A 19,040-nucleotide genomic window follows, 5' to 3' on the forward strand; every position below is an offset into this window, starting at 1 on the left:
TCCATGGAGCTGATGCTCAAGAAATTCTGATAATTTAGTTAGTGATGAAAGAAACAGAAGGCTGAGCTTAACAAAGCTTTAATGTGAAAAATGAAAAAGAAACTCTAAGCAAAATCAAACGATCCTTCACGCAGACGCCTCCTTCTTGGCCCTCTTGTTGCCGTTCGGTCTTTGAGCCTTGGTCCTCTTCAGCTGCTGCTCCTCCAGCCGCTGCTGCTTCTTCTGCAGGTACGCAGACACGTTGTCGTAGCTGGACTTCTGCAGCTGCTCAAAGCGATTGTGCGTCCTCACGGAGGCTGTGTGGCGGAGCAAAGAGTGTTGGACTCTCTTCTCAGAAACATTCCCTCCATCGCCTCTGGGAGCGTGCCGACTCACCCTCAAGTGTCTCCCAGTGGGGCCTGAACGCCTCCGTCACCCTGTTCAGTTCAGGATCCTCGGCGTCACACTAGAGGGAGCCAGAGAGCAGACGTGAGCGCCAACAGAGATGTCTGCACACCACACTGAGTGTATAAAAACTCTGTTTCTACCACCAGAATGAGGTTCTAAATCTTGTACTTTGGTCACTTTTTCATAGATTTTTTAGGAGGAATAATGTCTTTCAGCGGTGGAAGCTGCTTGTAGCTCGGTTGTGAAGGTATGAGAGTGTGTGACGGTGTGTGAAGTGGTCACGCTGTTACCTCCCAGGAGCTCTGTTCATAAGCGTACAGCCGGAGCGGCTCGTCGCCAGAATCCATCAGCACCCACAGCCTTCCCTCGAGGTCAAAGGTCATGTCCAGAGGACAGTGGGGCAGGCGGAGGCTGCTGTGAGGAACCAGCTTCTCCTCGCCCTCCTCCTGCAGAGTGAAGACCTCCAGCGTGGACACTCTGCGCTCACACACACACACACACACACACACACACAGCGTGCAGTCAGAGCCGTCCAGAGCTCCTCTTTGCCTCTGACCCAGTTTCAGCGGGCGCTCCAGAGGCAGGTGAACTGCCCCTCTGTCGGTCCAAAAATACCCCGGAGCCATGTGCAACAAACATGTCACTGCCAAGTGAAGGTCAACCGGCTGGAGCTCATGTTCTCACTGTGACACACACACACTCACTCACTCACTCGTACACACACAGCTTTGATTCAATGAATGGGTGAAAGCAAGGTTGGCAAACACGTGACGAGGGGCCCAAAACTAGCCCACCTGAAGGCTCATTGTGGCCTGCAGGACTTATCTGACTCAGACTGAGTTTACTGTCATTGAAAGCAGCTCTATGATGAGAAGTCAACAGTTTCTCATAGTGAGTGAGAATTAGGGATCACTTGAAGAAAACAGATAAAAATATGTAAAAACAGGAAACGCTTAATTGATGAAGAATAAATACTTTGACCTTGTTCCACGAGGAATAAACCTCTGAACACAATGACGCCTTGATCTGCTGCAGCTTTGCAGTGAGAGGAGCTGACAGATCAGTGATGAAGACGATAAATTAAACAACTGCGGGACTAATCCTGGTCCTGGAGAGTCTCTGGGCTGCATGCTTTAGGGCTCTCCTGGGACCAGGATGAGACACCCAAATCAATGCTGTAAAAGATGAGCTCCATGCTATCGAGCTCCACAGGTCGTCCAAGTGCAGGAACAAGAAAGAAGATGACTCAAAGCACAGGATGTTTCATTCAACCAAGTTCGATGCGGTTTATCAAACCCTGTATGAACAAGACTGATGGAAGGAAACGGGGACACACACCTCTCACACTGCACAGCCACATGACGACCATCGGGAGAGCTGCTGATTCTGGACACAGTCTGACTCTGGAAAAGAAAAGGAAAATGGTGGAAGACTTCCACAGAGCAGGATCTCTGTCCCAGCAGGACGTCTTGTAATGTTAAAGGATCAAACTGACAGGAAACAAACATGTTACCCAGCTAGCTTCACTCTGTGATCACAGGAAAGGTAAGAAGAGTTCTTCAGGGAGAAACCCACGGTGCTTAAGGCTTTAAACAAAGGTGTGAAAACACACTGATGTCTGATACTTCCCTCCAGCAACACATCCAACTGCGACGGCATTTCTCCGTTAGCAGAGGCTCAGCTCTGCATCCACAGCATACCATTTGCAGCAGAATGTTCTGGTTTAACAGGCTCTCACATGCAATCAACTCTCGTGTTTGAGTTTAATGTCACTAAAGGTGCTATTCTTAGTGGATCAACCACAAAACTCACACTATTTATGTGAGCGTGCACACAGTCGGTGTTACTATGCGGTGTCCTTGGACCGTGCTCACCTCAGAGCTCTCCGTCTCTGTCTCCGCCTTCCTGAGGTCTCGGCTCTGCAGTCTGCGGCCTCGCTCCAGCTCCCACAGCTTCAGTGTCCCATCCTGACAGAGGACAACACATCAGAACCACTGAGGACACACAGGATGACTTAACACGACACATCCTTTCAGCTTCCTGCTGAACACTAAGGGTGAAGGGCTTCACGGTTTTAACATTTCAGGCCCTCTGCAATGTTACACTGAAGCTTTCACTTATTAAAGGTGCATTAAGGAGTTTTACAGCCTTAAAAATACTTATTTTCCACCATAAATATGTTACACATTTTTAATGATGTGTACAATGCGCCCTAACATATTCATTACAAGTACCGCTAACAGCGCTAAATTGTCACTTAAAAGTTGCAGTGCCGGTCCGGCACCAGAATTTTTGGGGAGAGAATTTGAAAGGAAGGACGTAATGCACGCTCCGGCTGGTTAGGTTTCGTTTTGTCCGCCATTACTCCGCCAGATGCTTAGTGAGCAACAACTGCGCAGGATCTTCCAGAAAGTAAGAAAAGACTGGCTTCTAGCACTGCCACAGCTCCAGCACAGACTCCACCAGGTAAAAGAAACTTACATTTTACTTGAGCGCTACTAAACGAGCGAGGAAGGAGTTCCCCTCTTCCGTGCACGTGAGCCACAGGGACGAGTTTTTCACTAAGCTGCATTACGGCCAAGGCCTGCAGGGGGCGCTTTTTCACACAAAACGTGCAAACTCCTTAATGCACCTTTAATATACACACTACATGATGAAAAGTTCTTTAAAAAAAGTCAAAACTATTAGAAGAAGCAGAATGAAAAACATCCAAAGGAAAGGAATCACAAGTGAACAGTTTTTAGAAAAGAAAACACCAATTTTCAAAAGATAGAATAAAAGGGTTATTTACATATACATTTGTGAAAACCACATCCACAGCTTCAGGTTACAGACATAGATCACTGAAACATTTTGAGGACGTACCCCCGATCCAGAGAGCAGCCAGAGAGGATGCTGTGAGTTGATGTGGAGAGCACTGACGAACCTGAGAGAAAGTACAGGTCAGGAAACACACAAATCGACACCGACACAGACACACACAGAGACACACTCACTGCTGGTGTCCCAGGCAGAAGGACTGGATGTTGTGTGGAGACCTGAGTTGGCTCACTCTGATCTTCTCGTCGCGGTCGGCCGTGATGATGTACCTGTTGTCTGGAGATACAGTCTGAAAACACAGCAGGAGTCAGTCGTCAAGCTGAAGCACACAGAAAACAAGAGGTGTGTGAGACTGCGTCCCTTCAGACACACAGGAGTTTCTTACCACAGCTAACAGCATGGACAGGTGGCCCATCTTCAGCTCGCCCTCCCTCTGCGGCTCCGTCACCGAGAAGGAATACACGTCTCCTGACTTGTCTGCCACCAGCAGCTCCTCCTCAGTCTGGCTGAACACCAGCGCCGTGCACCTCCTCGCCACCCACCTGGAAACACACACACACACACACACCTGTCACTTCCACCTGTGTGAGCGCACAGAGCTGCGGTGCAGATGGTACCTGGTGCTGATGCAGCTCCATGACGGCTCGCTGCCAAACAGGACGAGCCTCTTGGAGTCGTCGGTCACAGCCAGCAGCTTTCCGGAGCCAGACACAGCCAAGGCAAGGATCCGGTCGCTGCCCGAGTCGTCCTGGGTGCTGCCGTCACTGACAACAGAGCAGACAGCCCGTCTTCTGAGGGCCTGCTGGAATTGTTTTCACGTGTTGTTTCCTGCCTGAGGTGCGTTTACCTGAGCTTCTCATCCTCTGTACTCTTCGTCCTCTTCTCAGCAGTGCTGCAGTCAAACACAAACGCTTCCCTGCAAAAACAAACACAAAAGCCAACTTTAAAAACGGGAATATTTCATGTCACGTGGTGTTTAACTAATTCAGTGGAAGAAGGAAATCAGAAGTATGAGCTTGACAAAAATGGAAAAATAAATGTTCTTAAAAAAACAACCAAGAAAAATATTCTGACTTTTTTTAGCATAGCCATAGAAAATAAATTATGTGACTAAAGAATATTGTGTATTATTTGTTTTCGTTAACTGCCTGTTTCAAAAATTCACATAATCCAGAGTTCGTGTGAAATATCCTGATTACACCAACTGTTTTAAAATGAAATCCGTTTAAATGACACTTCCAAGTCTTCTGAACATTTTCAAATTAATGTCGAACTGAAGTTCAGATTCTGGTTTCAAAGCCTGATGAATGAGGAGTGTGATCTGATGACAGCACATCCCAGCTGTAAACCCTGATCTGACTGATCACATGGCCTCAGTGTGGAGCTGAGCTACTTCCTGGTGGAAACACAGCACGTCTCTGAGCAGAAGCAGCGCGAGGAGGACGTGAAAAGGAGCACTTCAAACCTTTTCTCTGTTCTGTGGACTGCTACCAGCTTCTGGTCGCAGCTGAACACCATCCACTGTCCACACGACTCCACCGCCACCATGTTTCATACAGAAGACGCATTGACTTCCCGCACGTGAAGCATAGCCCTATATAAACAGAACTATAGATATTTATAAATAGACTCCGCGTATGAGCTGACCTATTTTGGGTGCCATTTTGGAAGAGGACGTACGGTTTCATTGAGGGGAGGAGATCTTGATAACATTCGAATAATGTGGACTGGTTGGATTCAAAACAACATTTTAACGTGACTTAGGCTGTTAAGAACGAATAATTTACTGAAAATTTATAGATTTATGTATATAAGAACAGCATTCTTCCTCAATGCAAGAGAATGGCCTCACCCAATATGGTGGCCATGCTTAACGTCGACTCCAGAGATTCCGTGGAAGTTCCGATTCTATGCTTGCTTATCTATGATTTCCCATATTGACGTCTGTGATGTGCGACGGGAAATCACACAAACGCACTTTTTTCTCACAAACGCTGTACATTCATAACAAGACATCTAGTTGCTTAAAATATGCATTATCACGCAGACGGACATTTGAGGCAGCGGGCATAGATTACGTGATTTCATTCCTGGAAAGATTGATGAAGATTTCGTTACCTTGATGAAAACGCGTTGTTTTGGTTCTTGTGAAAAAACACTCAGAATCTTTTGGTTGTTATGACAAAAATACATGTTCATAAATGTCAATTCTTAAGGGGAGAACCTTCTTTGCTGTTTTTTTTTTTTTTGGGGGGGGGGGTCAAACAACACATTCAATCAATTTAGCACTCTGAAAAAGAAAAAAACTATGACAGCATGCAGTTTATGTCATTTTTATTTGATTTATATCCCCAAGTGCTTGTTTAAATACAACACTTTATCTGAAAAAGAATACTATCCGATTAATCTAATCTATCTTGCTAAATTTTATATTTACATATGTAAAGTAAAACCCATGTTTTTGTGTCTTCATGAAAGAATTTCGAATTGTCCTTTAAATTAATATCTGCTGCTAAAACAAATAAGCTGTCGAAAGTATGAGACTACTCCTATTTCTGTCTTTTAATTACCATTACTCATGACAGTTGGTATGTTTTAATTGTGTTTGTTTATCTGTCCTTTTTCATTTGATTTTTATGTCATGTTTATCTCTTCTGATATTTGTTTAATTAAAAATTAAAAAATAATGAAAAAGCGGTTTGTGATTCATAAAGCTACATTTATGAATGCAAAATTGTGTTTGATTAAAAAAACCAAACACCTTTTGCTGTCGCGTAAAAATTACGTCAGCACGCAGCTACGCGGGTCACGTCCACAACACCAACACGCAGGCCACGCCCCCTGCAGAAAGTACAGAATGTACAGAAGCTGTACGTTTCAACGTAGACCAAGAATGAAGCCCTGTGACATTAGAAATAAACGTTCCCCCACGGAATAACTGCATGTTCACAGAAAAGCATCTCTTTTACCAAGAAAACACCGAACGGAATTCAGGAGTCGCTCACTGAATGAATGAATGACTCCAGAGGTGTAGTAGTGAGAAGCAAAGCTCGCATTCAGAGAAAATAACACACGCGGACATTCAGCAGAGACACAATAGCACGTACAAAGCTCATGTATGAGGCACAGGGAGTGTAAATAAGGAGCTGAGAGAAGCCTGCGTGGAGAGGAGGAAGGGGGCGTTCACTGTCCGGAGCGCATGTTACATAAAAGGTGGGAAAGTAGAGAGAGTGCCATGCTGCTGCTGGAGTCCTGAACGGAGCTGACACCACTGAATCTACCTCTTTATTTCACCCAGAGGTAACGACACACTCCCACCCCTCTGCTTTTCCTTAGCTTCCATGTTTCACCCGAGCAGCGCGCGTGTTTTGTTGTCGTTGATGTTGCTGTTTTTAAAGCCCGTTGTGACGGTACGCTTTGTACCACTTCGTCGTCTGTTCTCAGATATGTAATCGTGTTTGTTGTTGTAATAATCCCATGTGTTGTTGTTGACCACAGTGCACAGAAAGATGGCGGCGTCCCTGCTGAGGATAGGACGACTGAACTGCATCAAGGTAACATCTCCACCCATCGATAACATGCATGCTCAGGGAGATTGATCCTCGCTCGGCGCATGGTCAGACGGTGAAGATCCATGCAGACTTGTTGCGGTGGCGTCAGGAGAAATGGAGTGGTTGTTGCAGCTGGGGGACAGAGGACGCCTCACAGGCCTGTCAGCTGGACTGATCCTGAATGTGACTTTGTGTCTGCATGTTAGAGGGGCCACCAGGGCCTCCTTCTCCAACATTATGCTGTCAGTGTGTGTTTGTCCAGGCATCCAAACACGCATAAAAACTACCAAATCACTTCAAATTTGACTTAAGACTGTTTTAAAGTGACTTTGTCTCAGTTTCTGAAATTTCAGAATGAAGTAATAATTCAGAGAGTGATATCTGAAATCTCAGATTAAAGTTGGAGTGATAAAATGGTCTGAATTTTCCTGCTCTTTCTGGTTCATGTTAAAATGGGATCAGAGGAGGTGGTTTTGAACCTTTATGATCTGATCAGACTATATGGAAAAAACTAAGGATGTTCGATCACACAGGCCCGATACCGATCGATTGATTTGAATATATGACGATTCCGATACTTTCACGATCCAATATTTGCATTGTTATTGCTATATTGCAAATAGACTTGTGGTATATCATAGTAGTAACTAAGTTTTCTAAAGCTAGAAATGTCATTTAAAGAAGCATGGCTGCGCTAGAATGATTGCAAGACTATGCAAAATAATCTAAGAATCCATTTTAACTTACTCAGTTGCAAAAAAAAAACTGTTTCACTCTGTGCTGTCTTTGCCCATTCTGTTTCCACCATGTGCCATAAAATACAGACTGCTGACATGTTAGCCACTGGATCGATAATGCTGCTAACAGCATGGTGGCTATTCGTCCATTTCCGGCAGGTCACAAATGGGATTCGGTAGAGGGAAGCTGACATAAAAAAGATTGGTGAAGTGATCTGCTGATTTTGGCCATACTCAATCAAAAGCCGCTAACGTTAGCCCCTATCCGATATCCACAAATCTAAACGGGACACACCTGGTGGAAACAGCACACCAGTGGGAAGAATCCCACTTGGTGGAGCTTTATGTGCAAATCTGTCAATAAACTACACAACAACCTGGTTGCTTGTGAAACAGAAAGATGTGAAAATGGTAAATAAGACACAAAAGAAAAGTTTGAAGATCATAATAACCATATCTTTAAGCTATCTAGGTCTAGAGGTGAGGAAAATGTACTTTCCGTCCAGCAACAAAATGTGTGTTACATATTGTAATCTTCATACTTCCTGGTCAAACTGGATGTGGAAATGATCATGTATCAAAGCAGTGCGGGATTGATCCGTTCATTGAATGTTTGAATCCACAGTTTGTTTTCTTCATTCAGTTGTCATGTAAACAGGATAATCTGATCTCTCCATCAGAAACCAATCAAAATGAAGAATAAAGGAACACACTTTTTTGTGGTTAATATTTCACTCATTTAATAACCATTTAATTGATATCCGTAACATAAACACTTTCAGTGGTTTGAATTTAACAAATGTGTGTTTGTGCCTACAGTGTCTGCAGGCTGAGAGCTGGCTCGCTCTGAGCAGGGCGCCCACAGCTGTAGCTTTCAGCTCAAAGTCTGGAGGTTCCAAGAAGCCGTCTAAAAAGAGTTCAGGTAGGTGCCGTCATGTCATGTGACCAAGCTTCTCTTCTTCTCACACAAAGTTTGAACTGTGGTTCAAGTATCTCTGACCTCTTTGATCTCTTTGAGGAAATGTGTAAGCCTTCACACATACAGACTCTTCACTAAATTGTAAAACGTTAATGTTTTCATGGACATGAAATCCATTAAAAAAACAGCCTGTTCCTGTATTGAAACCCACCACCTGCTGCATGTCAATTTTTATAGTTTATCTACAACATGGTGTTGAAACATATTTGTCCAGTTGCTTCAACAAGCCATTTTTGAACCTGGTTTTATTTATTTATTTATTTTTAAAGTTTTTCTTCATCAATTCAATAAATAAACTAGAGCTGGGAAACTATTGAAAACTAATCTGATTAATGTCTCTGTATTATTTAAGACAAAATGTTTTTTAATTCAAAGTGATCAAATCACCTAGCAAAATCAATCAATAGATGATGATGAAGATTTATTTTAATTTTGGAAGAATATAACAAAATTTCATTTGGTAGCAGCTAAAAAAAGTTATAGTTACAGATGAGCTTGGTTCTGGTATCAGTCCAGATTTTCCCAGTTTGGGATTACTGAAGTAACTCTCTACTGTCAATCCTTCTGCCTATAACTGCAGGATCACCTTGTTGCTGCATCTGTGCGCTCTGCCATCTTGTGTTTAAGCAACAAAATTGTCTTTATTGTTCATTTCTTTTTAAACTTTGAACTTGAAGTGTGTATTTTAACTAACAGTACAAATAATCATTTGTTTTTGAAGGAGCAAGAATTGTTTATTAAAAGAAACCAATAGTTCCTGTGGTCCTTAACCACCCTGGAACAAACAGCAAGGCTCCCTAGCTGCTAACGTCCAGCGCGTTCTCTGTATCCTGTTAACGTTTGGTCACTGTGAAAGGGGGTACAGTTGAAGAATTGGATTGATGTTGTTCACAGTTTACATTTGTGCATATGTTTATGTTAATTTAATTCAGCTTTATTTGTAAAGCCCCAAGCATAACAGTCACTTCTAGGTAGTTCTACAGAGACAAACCCAACATTTCCACATGAGGTAGCATAAGGGAACTTTGTGAAGGCAAAGCTCCCCTTGTTTGTTAAAAGTGTCACCTTGTCTACACTGCCAGTCAAAAGTTTTACAACGCCTACATTTTTCCAGGTTTTTAATCATAATTCAAATCCAATTAACAGCTTGAAATGGTACAAAGGTAAGTGGTGAAATGCTAGAGGTGAAAAAAATAAGGTTACTCAAAACTGAAATAAAATGTACATCGTAGGATTTTACAAACAAAGCCTTTTTCACGGATCAAAAAATGGGTTTCAAAGCTGTTCTACAGCAGTGGATGTTGATCCTGCCTTGAAAGTTGATGTATTTCCTGCAAGTGTTCCAACTTTCTGGAGAACTTACAACCTCCTCCATCTGCATAAAAGCCATGTTGGAGCACACTGTGGTACCAAACCCTTATGGTCATCAGTGGAACAGTTTTGTACTGCAGAAATTCAGGTGTTGCAATAACAATGGAGAGAAAAAGGCCATTCCCAATGAAAGAGAGACAGACCATCATAATGCTTCAAAATGGAGGTCTTTCCTGCGGGGACATTCAAAGAAAGTGGAGGCGTCAGTAGTTTCTTCCACCATCAAGACGCTCAGAAACTTTTAAAGGAAGATGCCTGGCAGACTTAAAGTTGCAACAGACCCATAAGGCAAGTTTCTGAGAGTTCTTGCCTGATAGGTGGCTCACAGGACAGAACACTACTGGTTATAACAAGCAAAACTTTGTTTCAAATGTGGAGAGAGGACTTGGACACTGCAGTTTTGACAGGAGCTTTTGCAGCAAGAAAGCAATTGCCAAGACACTCAAGAGTCAAACATTCTTGATTGGGTCATGAAACACCGCCATTGGACTTCTGAAGACATCAACTGTCCAACATGAAGGAGGAAGTGTGATGTCTGGAGCTGTTTTTGTGGATCCAGCACGATGCAGTACCCTCTGGTTTGGGTCTGGGTCAAAGGTTCATCCTGCAGCAAGATGATGACCCAAAACATGCCACAACTACATTATGGAAAAAAGAAGATGATAACTTCAAAGGATGGAGTGTCCAGCAAATTCTCCAGACTTAAACCCCACTGAGCTGGTCTGGGATGAACTGGTCAGAAGCGTGTATGCAGAACATGCCACTCATTTAAGGGAACTTCTGCCACAGAGTAGGAAGAACCAAATGTTCTTGACCAAAGGTGAGGGTGGGATTGAAGACCGACCAGTAAGGAGAGTGGTTTGCTTTGCAGCTCAGCTCCTCTTCACTACAACAGTCCGGTAGAGTGACTGGATTCAGCTGCCCGTTCAAATCTGAGGTAGATTTCATCGTCTTTCCTCCCATCACTCGTGAAGCATGCCATGCTTTTCCATGAGAGAGCCATGGACTCGGATTTGGAGGTGCTGATCCTCTTCATGCTCAGCAGTGAACTGTTCCAGTCAATGCTGGAGACCAACATGTGACTGTGCCAGGAGAAGATCATCTACATAAAGCAAGATGCCACCTGGAGTACGGGTCTGTGTACTGCTCATCAGTTGCGTGTCCCCACTAGAGCGGTTTGAATGTAGGCAGGGTTCTGAACGCCTCAGGACGCAGGTATATGACGTCATTACGCGACTGTAAACATGGCGCTTGCAGTGACTCCTCAGCTGCTCTGCTCAGCCCAAAGTGAAGCTGTGAGCCTCCATTTCTCTGTGAGACAGCTTGGAAAACTTTCTCTTCTTGAACAGCACCCTCCCGTTCTGGATAGGTGTGTGTTGCTCGTCGTCAGGAGACCAATGCAGTGACGGTCGTTACTACCAATCAGCAGACGGCAGTGTTGTAGCTCCTCCCTGGGATACCTGTACCGATGCACCTGGCACCTCAACGGAGAAGTACCGAGAAGTATCCACAGCTTTAGTCAGTGGAAATGCATGACAACCAGACCCGGACTGTGCTGCACCACCAATAGAGGCGCTGTGGAAATGAGGCTTATGCTACCTAAACAGCTCACACAAGACATCTCAGGGGACTTGACCATGAGCCTTTATAGGCCACAGAACACAAGTGAAACTGGATTGGCAAACTCCTATACTTTCTGAATTGTGGCTATGTTTAGACAGAAAGGCTTGCGTGGCCTAGTGATTTTCAGAGCTATGCTGTCTGAAGCACATGGACCTGCTAGCCACATAAGCGATGGCCTGAAAAACACAACCAGATCTCACTCATTGGAATGTTAACAATCATGCACTCTTCCCGGACAAGGATCACTGCTACCCACCCCTAGAGCCATTCCTGGGGTTGGTGTTGGCTGGCGAGTGCCTGGTGACTGGCTACCCCAAATATCCTGCCCAAACGAACCAAGTGGGAGGGCTATGTGGACCAACCACCCGTGAAGTCCAGCCAGGGGGAATGGTGCATTGCTAACGCAGTGTGAGAGAACAGCCAAGTGCCATCATGGGTCCCTGCGACAGAAAATGGGTCTTTTTTTTCCTTTAACTGACATTGTTCATTTGTTCTATGCTTTCATTTCAGGGAACCATGAGACATTAAGCTAAGTTACTGTCCATGAGAAACTGGGGTGTTGTAAAACTTTTGACTGGTCATGTAGATTCATTATCTTTGGACCGATTATAAGTTGTTGTTGTCATTTTTTTTCTCTTCAACAGTGACAACTTGTGCAGGGCTTGAACTTCTTTCAAACCTGCCTGAAAGTCAAAGTGTTTTCTCAAATGCTTGCACCACAGTTCATCCTTTCACTTTGGGTTTTCCCTCCACCTGTTAATGACAGACCACAAACGTGCTGCATTTACGTTAATGTTCTTACCTGCTAAAAGTTAACAAAGCTTTCATTTAATGCAATTGCAGTGTCATTAGGTAACTCTTAGTCTTCCTTTGTTAATATTCTTTGGCACTTTCTTGTAAATCCAAACAGCAGCAGATACCACCTTCAGTACATCGTCTTGTGTTTGATGTTGGAATTTTGTTACAGTGGGGTTTTGGGATATTGTATCACTCAGCCATGTACACATGTAAAACAATAATGCATTCTGTCTGCTTGCACTCCTTCATCCTAGACAAAAATGACCCTAAAACATACTTCGATATAGAGAAACTTGTTCAACACAAAACATATGAGTTGCCCAAGAAAGAAGCTTCGTCTACAGCAGCGGCAGCAGCTGCAGCGGCAGAAGCTGCCACTGCTGCAGCCCAGGCTGCCTCAACTCCCCCTGCCGAACCCACCCCAGAGCCTGCTGTGGCCAACGTTGTCGCCGAAAGTTCCCCCGTCGTAGAAGCTGCTGCAGCTGCACCGGTTGTGGAGGCCGTCTCAGAAGCCGTTGCAGAAGCTGCACCAGTGGTGGAGGCCGTTGCAGAAGCTGCACCAGTAGTGGAGGCCGTTGCAGAAGCTGCACCAGTGGTGGAGGCCATTGCAGAAGCTGCACCAGTGCCGGAGGCCGTTGCAGAAGCTGCACCAGTGGCGGAGGCCGTTGAAGAAGCTGCACCGGTAGTGGAGGCCGTTGCAGAAGCTGTCGCAGAAGTTGTCGCAGAAGCTGCACCAGTGGTTGAAGCTGTTGCAGAAGTGGTTGCAGAAGCCGTTCCAGTGGTTGAAGCTGTTGCAGAAGTTGTTGCAGAAGCCATTCCAGTGGTTGAAGCTGCCTCCCCAGCTCCTGAAGCCCCACCTGCGACTGAGGACACAGCAGCTGAAGTTCCTGTTGAAGCTGCTCCTGCTGCTGAAGTTGAAGCTGCCCCGGAGCCAGTGGCAGAAGCAGCACCGGAACCAGTGGTAGAAGCGGCACCAGAGCCAGTTGTTGAGGCCGCCCCGGAGCCTGTGGTAGAAGCGGCACCAGAGCCAGTTGTTGAGGCCGCCCCGGAACCAGTTGTTGAGGCCGCCCCGGAGCCTGTGGCAGCAGCGGCGCCGGAGCCCGTTGTTGAGGCTGCCCCAGAGCCGGTGGCAGAAGCTGACGGAGGAGAGCCGTTGGTTGCAGCAGTTGAACCATCTGAGGGTACACACTACAGCCTTACTCTCCCCTTCAATCCTCACCTGTCCCTCTGTGGGTGGAGCAGTCCTCCAGTTCTTTCTCAGCACTAGTCCTACAGCCTGACAGTAGTCTGTGATAAGAGTACGGATAAAATTGAAAGATCTCCCATTCCTAACAGCCCCCTTGTTCTCCGTATGTTTGCGTGCTGCATGTCTTCACATCACTGCATTGCTGTATCTTGCACCCACTGTGTGTGTGAGTGTGTGTATGTGTGTGTATGTCTTCATGTCACTGCATTACAGTATCTTGCACTAACACCCATCTCATGTGTGTGTATGTTTGTATGTCTTCACATTACTGCATTGCTGTATCTTACACTAACACCAGCTCCCTCCACCCTCTATATGTTCCTCGTCCAAGTTGTCTCTCAGGATTTCACTTTTTTGCATCACACTTAACTCATTCATGTGTTTCTGTTCCTCCATCCTTTTGGATTTCTTTGGCTCTGAGATCCACACTCACACTCCCAGCCTCCTTTCTGAGAAACAGGAAAGAAACACTTGAACACTCTTCATTTGCAGAGTTATGTTGTTTTGTTTTTTTCAAATAGTGACTTTGTCGTGGTTGTTGTTAATGTTAAAGGTAATTTTAAATGTTTTTTCCTTCTATCCTAGGAGAACATGAGTTTTGAACATCACCTGTCATCTTCCTTGTTTTTGGTTTTGTTTTAACCTCGGACTCTCCTGCCCTTCCTTCTTCACACTTCTCACACTTTTGGGATCCGCATGATGAATATTATGTTTAACCGATGTCGTACTGATAATGATTGAAGTGTAAATGTAAACCTTCCTCCCCTCTTTTTCGGCTGATAAAAGCACTCTGAGGTGGGGTTGCCCTCCAGTTGCTGTGTCTGGAGTGAAAGTCATACATTTGGCAGTTGGAGTTTCCCTCTCACAGCAATCTTTACTCTGTGAACTAGCCTGACCTTTCCCACATTCCTCCCTCCGTGACCTCTCTGGTTGGGTACTGCATGGTTTATAATTCCAAGTGGTGTTAATGCATTTGGATCAAAAGGACAAGCCGTATCCAGATGCATGAAGTGAAGGTGACATCTTTATTGAAAGAAATGAACGCTTCTCTTCCTGTGACCCTCAGCTCAAATGGACCCCATTCAGAAGCTCTTCTTGGACTCCATACGCCAGTACTCGTCACAGAGCGCGTGAGTGGCCCTGTTGTCTGCATGCCACGTTCATATGTGTGTGTGAAGCGTCTTGGTGCTGAGTAGCTCTGTTGTTTCTGTCAGAGAATCCAGCAGACTCAGAACCACACCCAGACGTTAATGCCATTGAATAAAGCTAATCAGCGTGTCCAGTCTGCTGGTCCGTTGTGCCATTTTCAAATGACATGAAGCACACGAGACTTGTTTGTTACAGTTGCTCTCATTAGTGAGGAGAAATGTAATTTTCACATCTTGAATTTTATGTTCAAATTCAGCATTCAGTTAATTTGCAATGAATATAGGGATCTTTGATCACTGTTATAACACACTGCATCTCTTCTTAATACTAAAGCTACCCAAAGTTACTTGACTCTGCTATAACCCGTTCGGTGTGCTGTCATCTGAAGGTCCTGCTGATGAGAATTAGCCTTTTTATTTCTATACCTGTGAGCTCCAGACTTCTCCGCAAAGACTCTAAAGCTCCTCTGCAGTCTCCATGACACTTTCATGTTCGATACGGATACCACAGCCTTGAGTATCAACCAATCCGATGCCTTCTTTTCCCCTAATAATATTGAAAATGACTACATTTTTAAATACCTTTTTGAATCCGGACGTCTAAAAATACCACATTCACCACCCAAAAAATATTCTTTTCCCCTGAAGGAAGCATCTCGGAAATGTTCCATCTTGGCAATCAGTTTGAAAAAAGAGACATTTTCAGTTGCTATAAACACCATTGTCATGTGAATGGACACAGAAAATGCGACTGAAGTTTTGCATTTTGGCTCGTTTTTGTTCTCATTCAAATGGGCATAAAAGTCCCTGCAGTGAGCTCTGCTGGGAACAGGCTGTTTCTGTGTCTGCAGCTTTATATGATAATGAGCTGTTTTCACGCTCACTCATTGACGTGACCGTCATCAGAGCGAATGCCGTCCTTCGCTTTGTACCTTAACCGTGTCTGTTTTCCAGTGGCGTTTGAGTATCCACCGCCAGAGGGCGTGGTTATTTCCCCTCATGATGTCACAAAGGGAAGATCTCTGATCTGTCTGCGTCCCTCTCCTCTACAGGGTCACCGGCGGCCTGGTGGATGCAGGGGCAGAGTACGAGAAGTCTCTGGCAGAGGAGGTGGCCAAGCTGCAGAGGCTCTATGGTGGAGGAGACCTCGAATCTTTCCCACAGTTCAAGTTCACAGGTCAGTCAAGAGCTGCTTGGCTCGCAAGAAGACGTTTCGTGACTGAAGCAAATCGTGACGTTCTTCTGTGTTTCAGAGCCAACACTGGATGAAGTCGCCCAGAAGTAAACACCAGCACTTCCAGCCCTTCTTTTCTACTTTTTCATGTACGTCTGCTCCTGGGTGGATAGTTAGTGGTCTGCATGGTGTTAGAGAGCTCCCCTTTGCCTCCAGCTTTGCCTCTGAAAAGTGTTCTATGGATTAGGGACGTGAAGCTATAACTTTGGATGTACTGTGAGAAGCTTAGAGCTGTAAATTCAGCTGTAGAGTGAAGAAAATAAAGTCCAGGTCACAAAAGTTGTTCTTTCATTGTTTGACTTTTTATTTGATCATCTTTAATGAAGACACCGGCGCTTAACGGAGTAACAAAAGGTGAAAAAATCAACCTTTTCGTTCTCTTGATGGATGATGGTGGTCTGGAAAACATGAAACAATAACAAATATGACAAGTTTTGTTTCACTAATGTTGCAGCAGTATAAAGAGGTCGCCAAGGGAACATCGACCTAGCCCTCTAAAAATCATCTAAATATGACATGAATATGATGCTTTAGTATAATAAATACAAAACAGCTTAAACTAAAATGAAGTAAACATTTTAATTTAACAATGCAGGTTAAAACAAAACATATAATGCAATAAGGGGAATTCAGATTGTTTTTATCCAACTCGATGGATACATTTTTTACTAGTCGCTGAATTACATTCCAACAGAGTTCATCGTTTTAGTTTTGGCAAGATCATTCCAAAAGCTATATCATCTCTAGAGATGGAAGCTGGATTAAACATTTTTAATTGTTAATATCAACCCACACTATTTGTACTTTCCCACATGAGAAAAAGAGAGCTGTCTCAGTTGTGGGAGGGATGTGAATCCTGGGACACATCATCCTTTATATGCCCTTGAATCAGGGGCTGTTTCAGCCTTACTGTACTGAACACCCTCATCAAGGTGGAAAGTTTCAGAGCGATCAGGCCTGAACCTCTGTCCCGTGCTCAGTCTTGAGAATTGCTTGGTTAATAAATTGTGGAACCAGCCAGACTATGCACGGCAGGGGGCCTCCTCTTCCCCGAGTCACTCCTGAGGCCGACTGCAGACCTTGACCTAAAGTCAACGGGGGATGGGGGGTGGGGGGTGGGGGGGGGGGGGGGGGGGGGGGGGGGTGGTGAGCGTGTCATGTTGTTGATCTTTGAGCCCAGCCAGGGTCCTCCTGCTTGGCCCATATCCTCTGGCTGCTGCTTACGCTTCAACCAGATAGATTTTAGCGTTCCATCCTCTTTGTTGAGCGTCAGCTGCCTGTTCTATAGCACAGCTTCTTACACTCATGGGCCTCTTTGTTTGAATTTGAGACTGTGAGCGCTGTATTGTAAACAGACCTCAGTGAAGGAGACCAGAGCATCGACTCTGGCCTAAGGGTGGTTCCTTGCCGATATTGACCAGCATCTGCCAATCTCCTGGATTGGTTGCTCTTAATGGCATTCCTCCTGCTCTCAGCTGCTGCTGCCAGACTGGTTTTACTTCCAAGTGTAGCGACCTTGTATGAAGCTGGTCTTAGAACCAGCCGGGATGTGTTTGACAGTTGCCGGAGTTGGACAGCGAGCACATCTGCACCGCTTTATATGGTTCAAGCAGGAGATAGCTCATGTGCATGTTACGACACAGAAGATTAAATGTTTTCCATATTCTTCTAATCAAAATCCTCAGTTTTTATGTGAGGGATCCCGTAGTCCAGTGTTTTTAGTCTCGACCCCAGTCCTCAAGGTCTCTGTAAAATTCTTACTTGCCTCCTTTGAAATGTCAGTTCCTAAGTCTCTCTCTCACACAGCATTTTCTCATCTGTGGATTCATCACTGACAGTTTTCAAATTTACTGTATTTCTACAAAGAAGAACATCGTCTGAAATTTTACAGCGGTAGAATCCTGTTTTTAGCTGAATTCTGCTGTCTACTTTATGAGCAACAAGTCAGAATGCCTTCTGTGGCAGGTGAGAAGGATAAAGAGCATGAAAAAAAGAGCAAGAAGACTTCCATCCTGAATCGTGCAAGGAGACGACAACGTTTCAGAAGTGGTGTGATGTGAACTTCCTGCAACTGAATTCTGAAGGTGTGGGACAGTATCTTAAAATTCACTGTGTTACTGAGAATAAAAGGTCAAGGTTATATTGGAATATGACAAAAACACCTTTTTACAGTTTTTCATTTTTGTGGAAAAAAAGTCAAAGATGATGGGTTATGATGTCTTGACTTTTATTTACAATTTGTGTAATTCTAGCAGGGGTTTACCTGGTGATTGAAGTGAGCTGTTTGTTTTTAGTCACAGTCTGTTAATTTACTGCTCTGCAGAGGCTGATGCTTTTAATACAAGCAGTAAAATTGGATTTGATGCAGGCCCTATGAACATGGAAAAAAAAGCGCAAAATAGATAGAATATAAAAGAAAAATGCAAATAATACAAAAAGCAACACACATAAATAAAACTTTAATATACGAAATTGACAATCAGGCAAAAATATATACACGCATGAAGTACTCTCTCTCTCTTTTGAGTGGTTTGTCATCCGAAAGGTCCGGCATCAGTCAGTACTCTCACATCATGATCAGTAACTTCAGAAATAATCTAGCATGAGATACATACAGTGCAAAATGCAGCAGGTGTGCAAAAGTGAGGATGTGCTTCCACAAAGAGAATGCACCATCTGTGTGATACATTGCAGTACCCACAGTGTCTATTGTTTGTGTTTGTGCGGTGATGACCAGAAGTCAGAGTTCACAGTCCTGACAGCTTGAGGGAAGGAGCTCCTCTTGAGCCTCTGGTTTCGCCTTGATGGGGTGAAGGTGTCGGCCAGAGCGCAGCCAGTCCAACAGTATGGTTGTTGAGGGTTTTCATGATCTTGTTGTCCCTGGCCTCACTCCTCCTTTCATAAATATCTTGGAGGACGGGGGGTGTTGTACTCACTTCTTCTTCTTAAGTGGGTGCTTCTTCTGTACCACTTTTTCCAGTTCGGGGTTGTGAGGTTCCCAAAAACAATATAAGCTGACAACAGGTCAAATAAATGTTTTTAGTCTGTGTGAGGGAAAGAACCCAGAGATCACCCACACATTCTTTTTTGCTATCTATCTATCTATCTATCTATCTATCTATCTATCTATCTATCTATCTATCTGA

The 19,040-nt window shown here is 44.5% G+C and overlaps 2 protein-coding genes across 4 annotated transcripts; one reads left to right on the forward strand and one right to left on the reverse strand.

Moving 5' to 3' along the window:
* Positions 1-85: 85 nt before the first annotated feature.
* On the reverse strand, positions 86-4,783 carry wdr4 (WD repeat domain 4). Its single transcript, XM_030112569.1, has 11 exons — positions 4,673-4,783; positions 4,055-4,123; positions 3,825-3,971; positions 3,593-3,749; positions 3,384-3,496; positions 3,253-3,313; positions 2,262-2,354; positions 1,726-1,790; positions 678-864; positions 376-445; positions 86-296 (listed from the first exon to the last, which is right to left on the reverse strand). The coding sequence occupies exons 1-11, from the start codon at positions 4,753-4,755 to the stop codon at positions 127-129; spliced, it is 1,215 nt and encodes a 404-aa protein (XP_029968429.1). The 5' UTR covers positions 4,756-4,783; the 3' UTR covers positions 86-126.
* A 1,513-nt stretch (positions 4,784-6,296) lies between these two features.
* Positions 6,297-16,240, forward strand: LOC115403484 (ATP synthase-coupling factor 6, mitochondrial). Of its 3 annotated transcripts, XM_030112384.1 has the most exons (8): positions 6,297-6,507; positions 6,706-6,761; positions 8,315-8,417; positions 12,521-12,943; positions 13,082-13,447; positions 14,579-14,642; positions 15,713-15,837; positions 15,914-16,240. In XM_030112384.1, the coding sequence occupies exons 2-8, from the start codon at positions 6,717-6,719 to the stop codon at positions 15,943-15,945; spliced, it is 1,158 nt and encodes a 385-aa protein (XP_029968244.1). In that variant the 5' UTR covers positions 6,297-6,507; positions 6,706-6,716; the 3' UTR covers positions 15,946-16,240. The 3 variants fall into 3 exon arrangements, with proteins under 3 accessions (XP_029968244.1, XP_029968243.1, XP_029968245.1); XM_030112383.1 differs by having other exon boundaries at positions 6,299-6,507; positions 12,521-13,447; XM_030112385.1 differs by lacking the exons at positions 12,521-12,943; positions 13,082-13,447 and having other exon boundaries at positions 6,364-6,507.
* The last annotated feature ends 2,800 nt before the right edge of the window (positions 16,241-19,040 follow it).

The sequence above is a fragment of the Salarias fasciatus genome, chromosome 16 (genome assembly GCF_902148845.1).
Source record: "Salarias fasciatus chromosome 16, fSalaFa1.1, whole genome shotgun sequence".
Classification (NCBI taxonomy): domain Eukaryota; kingdom Metazoa; phylum Chordata; class Actinopteri; order Blenniiformes; family Blenniidae; genus Salarias; species Salarias fasciatus.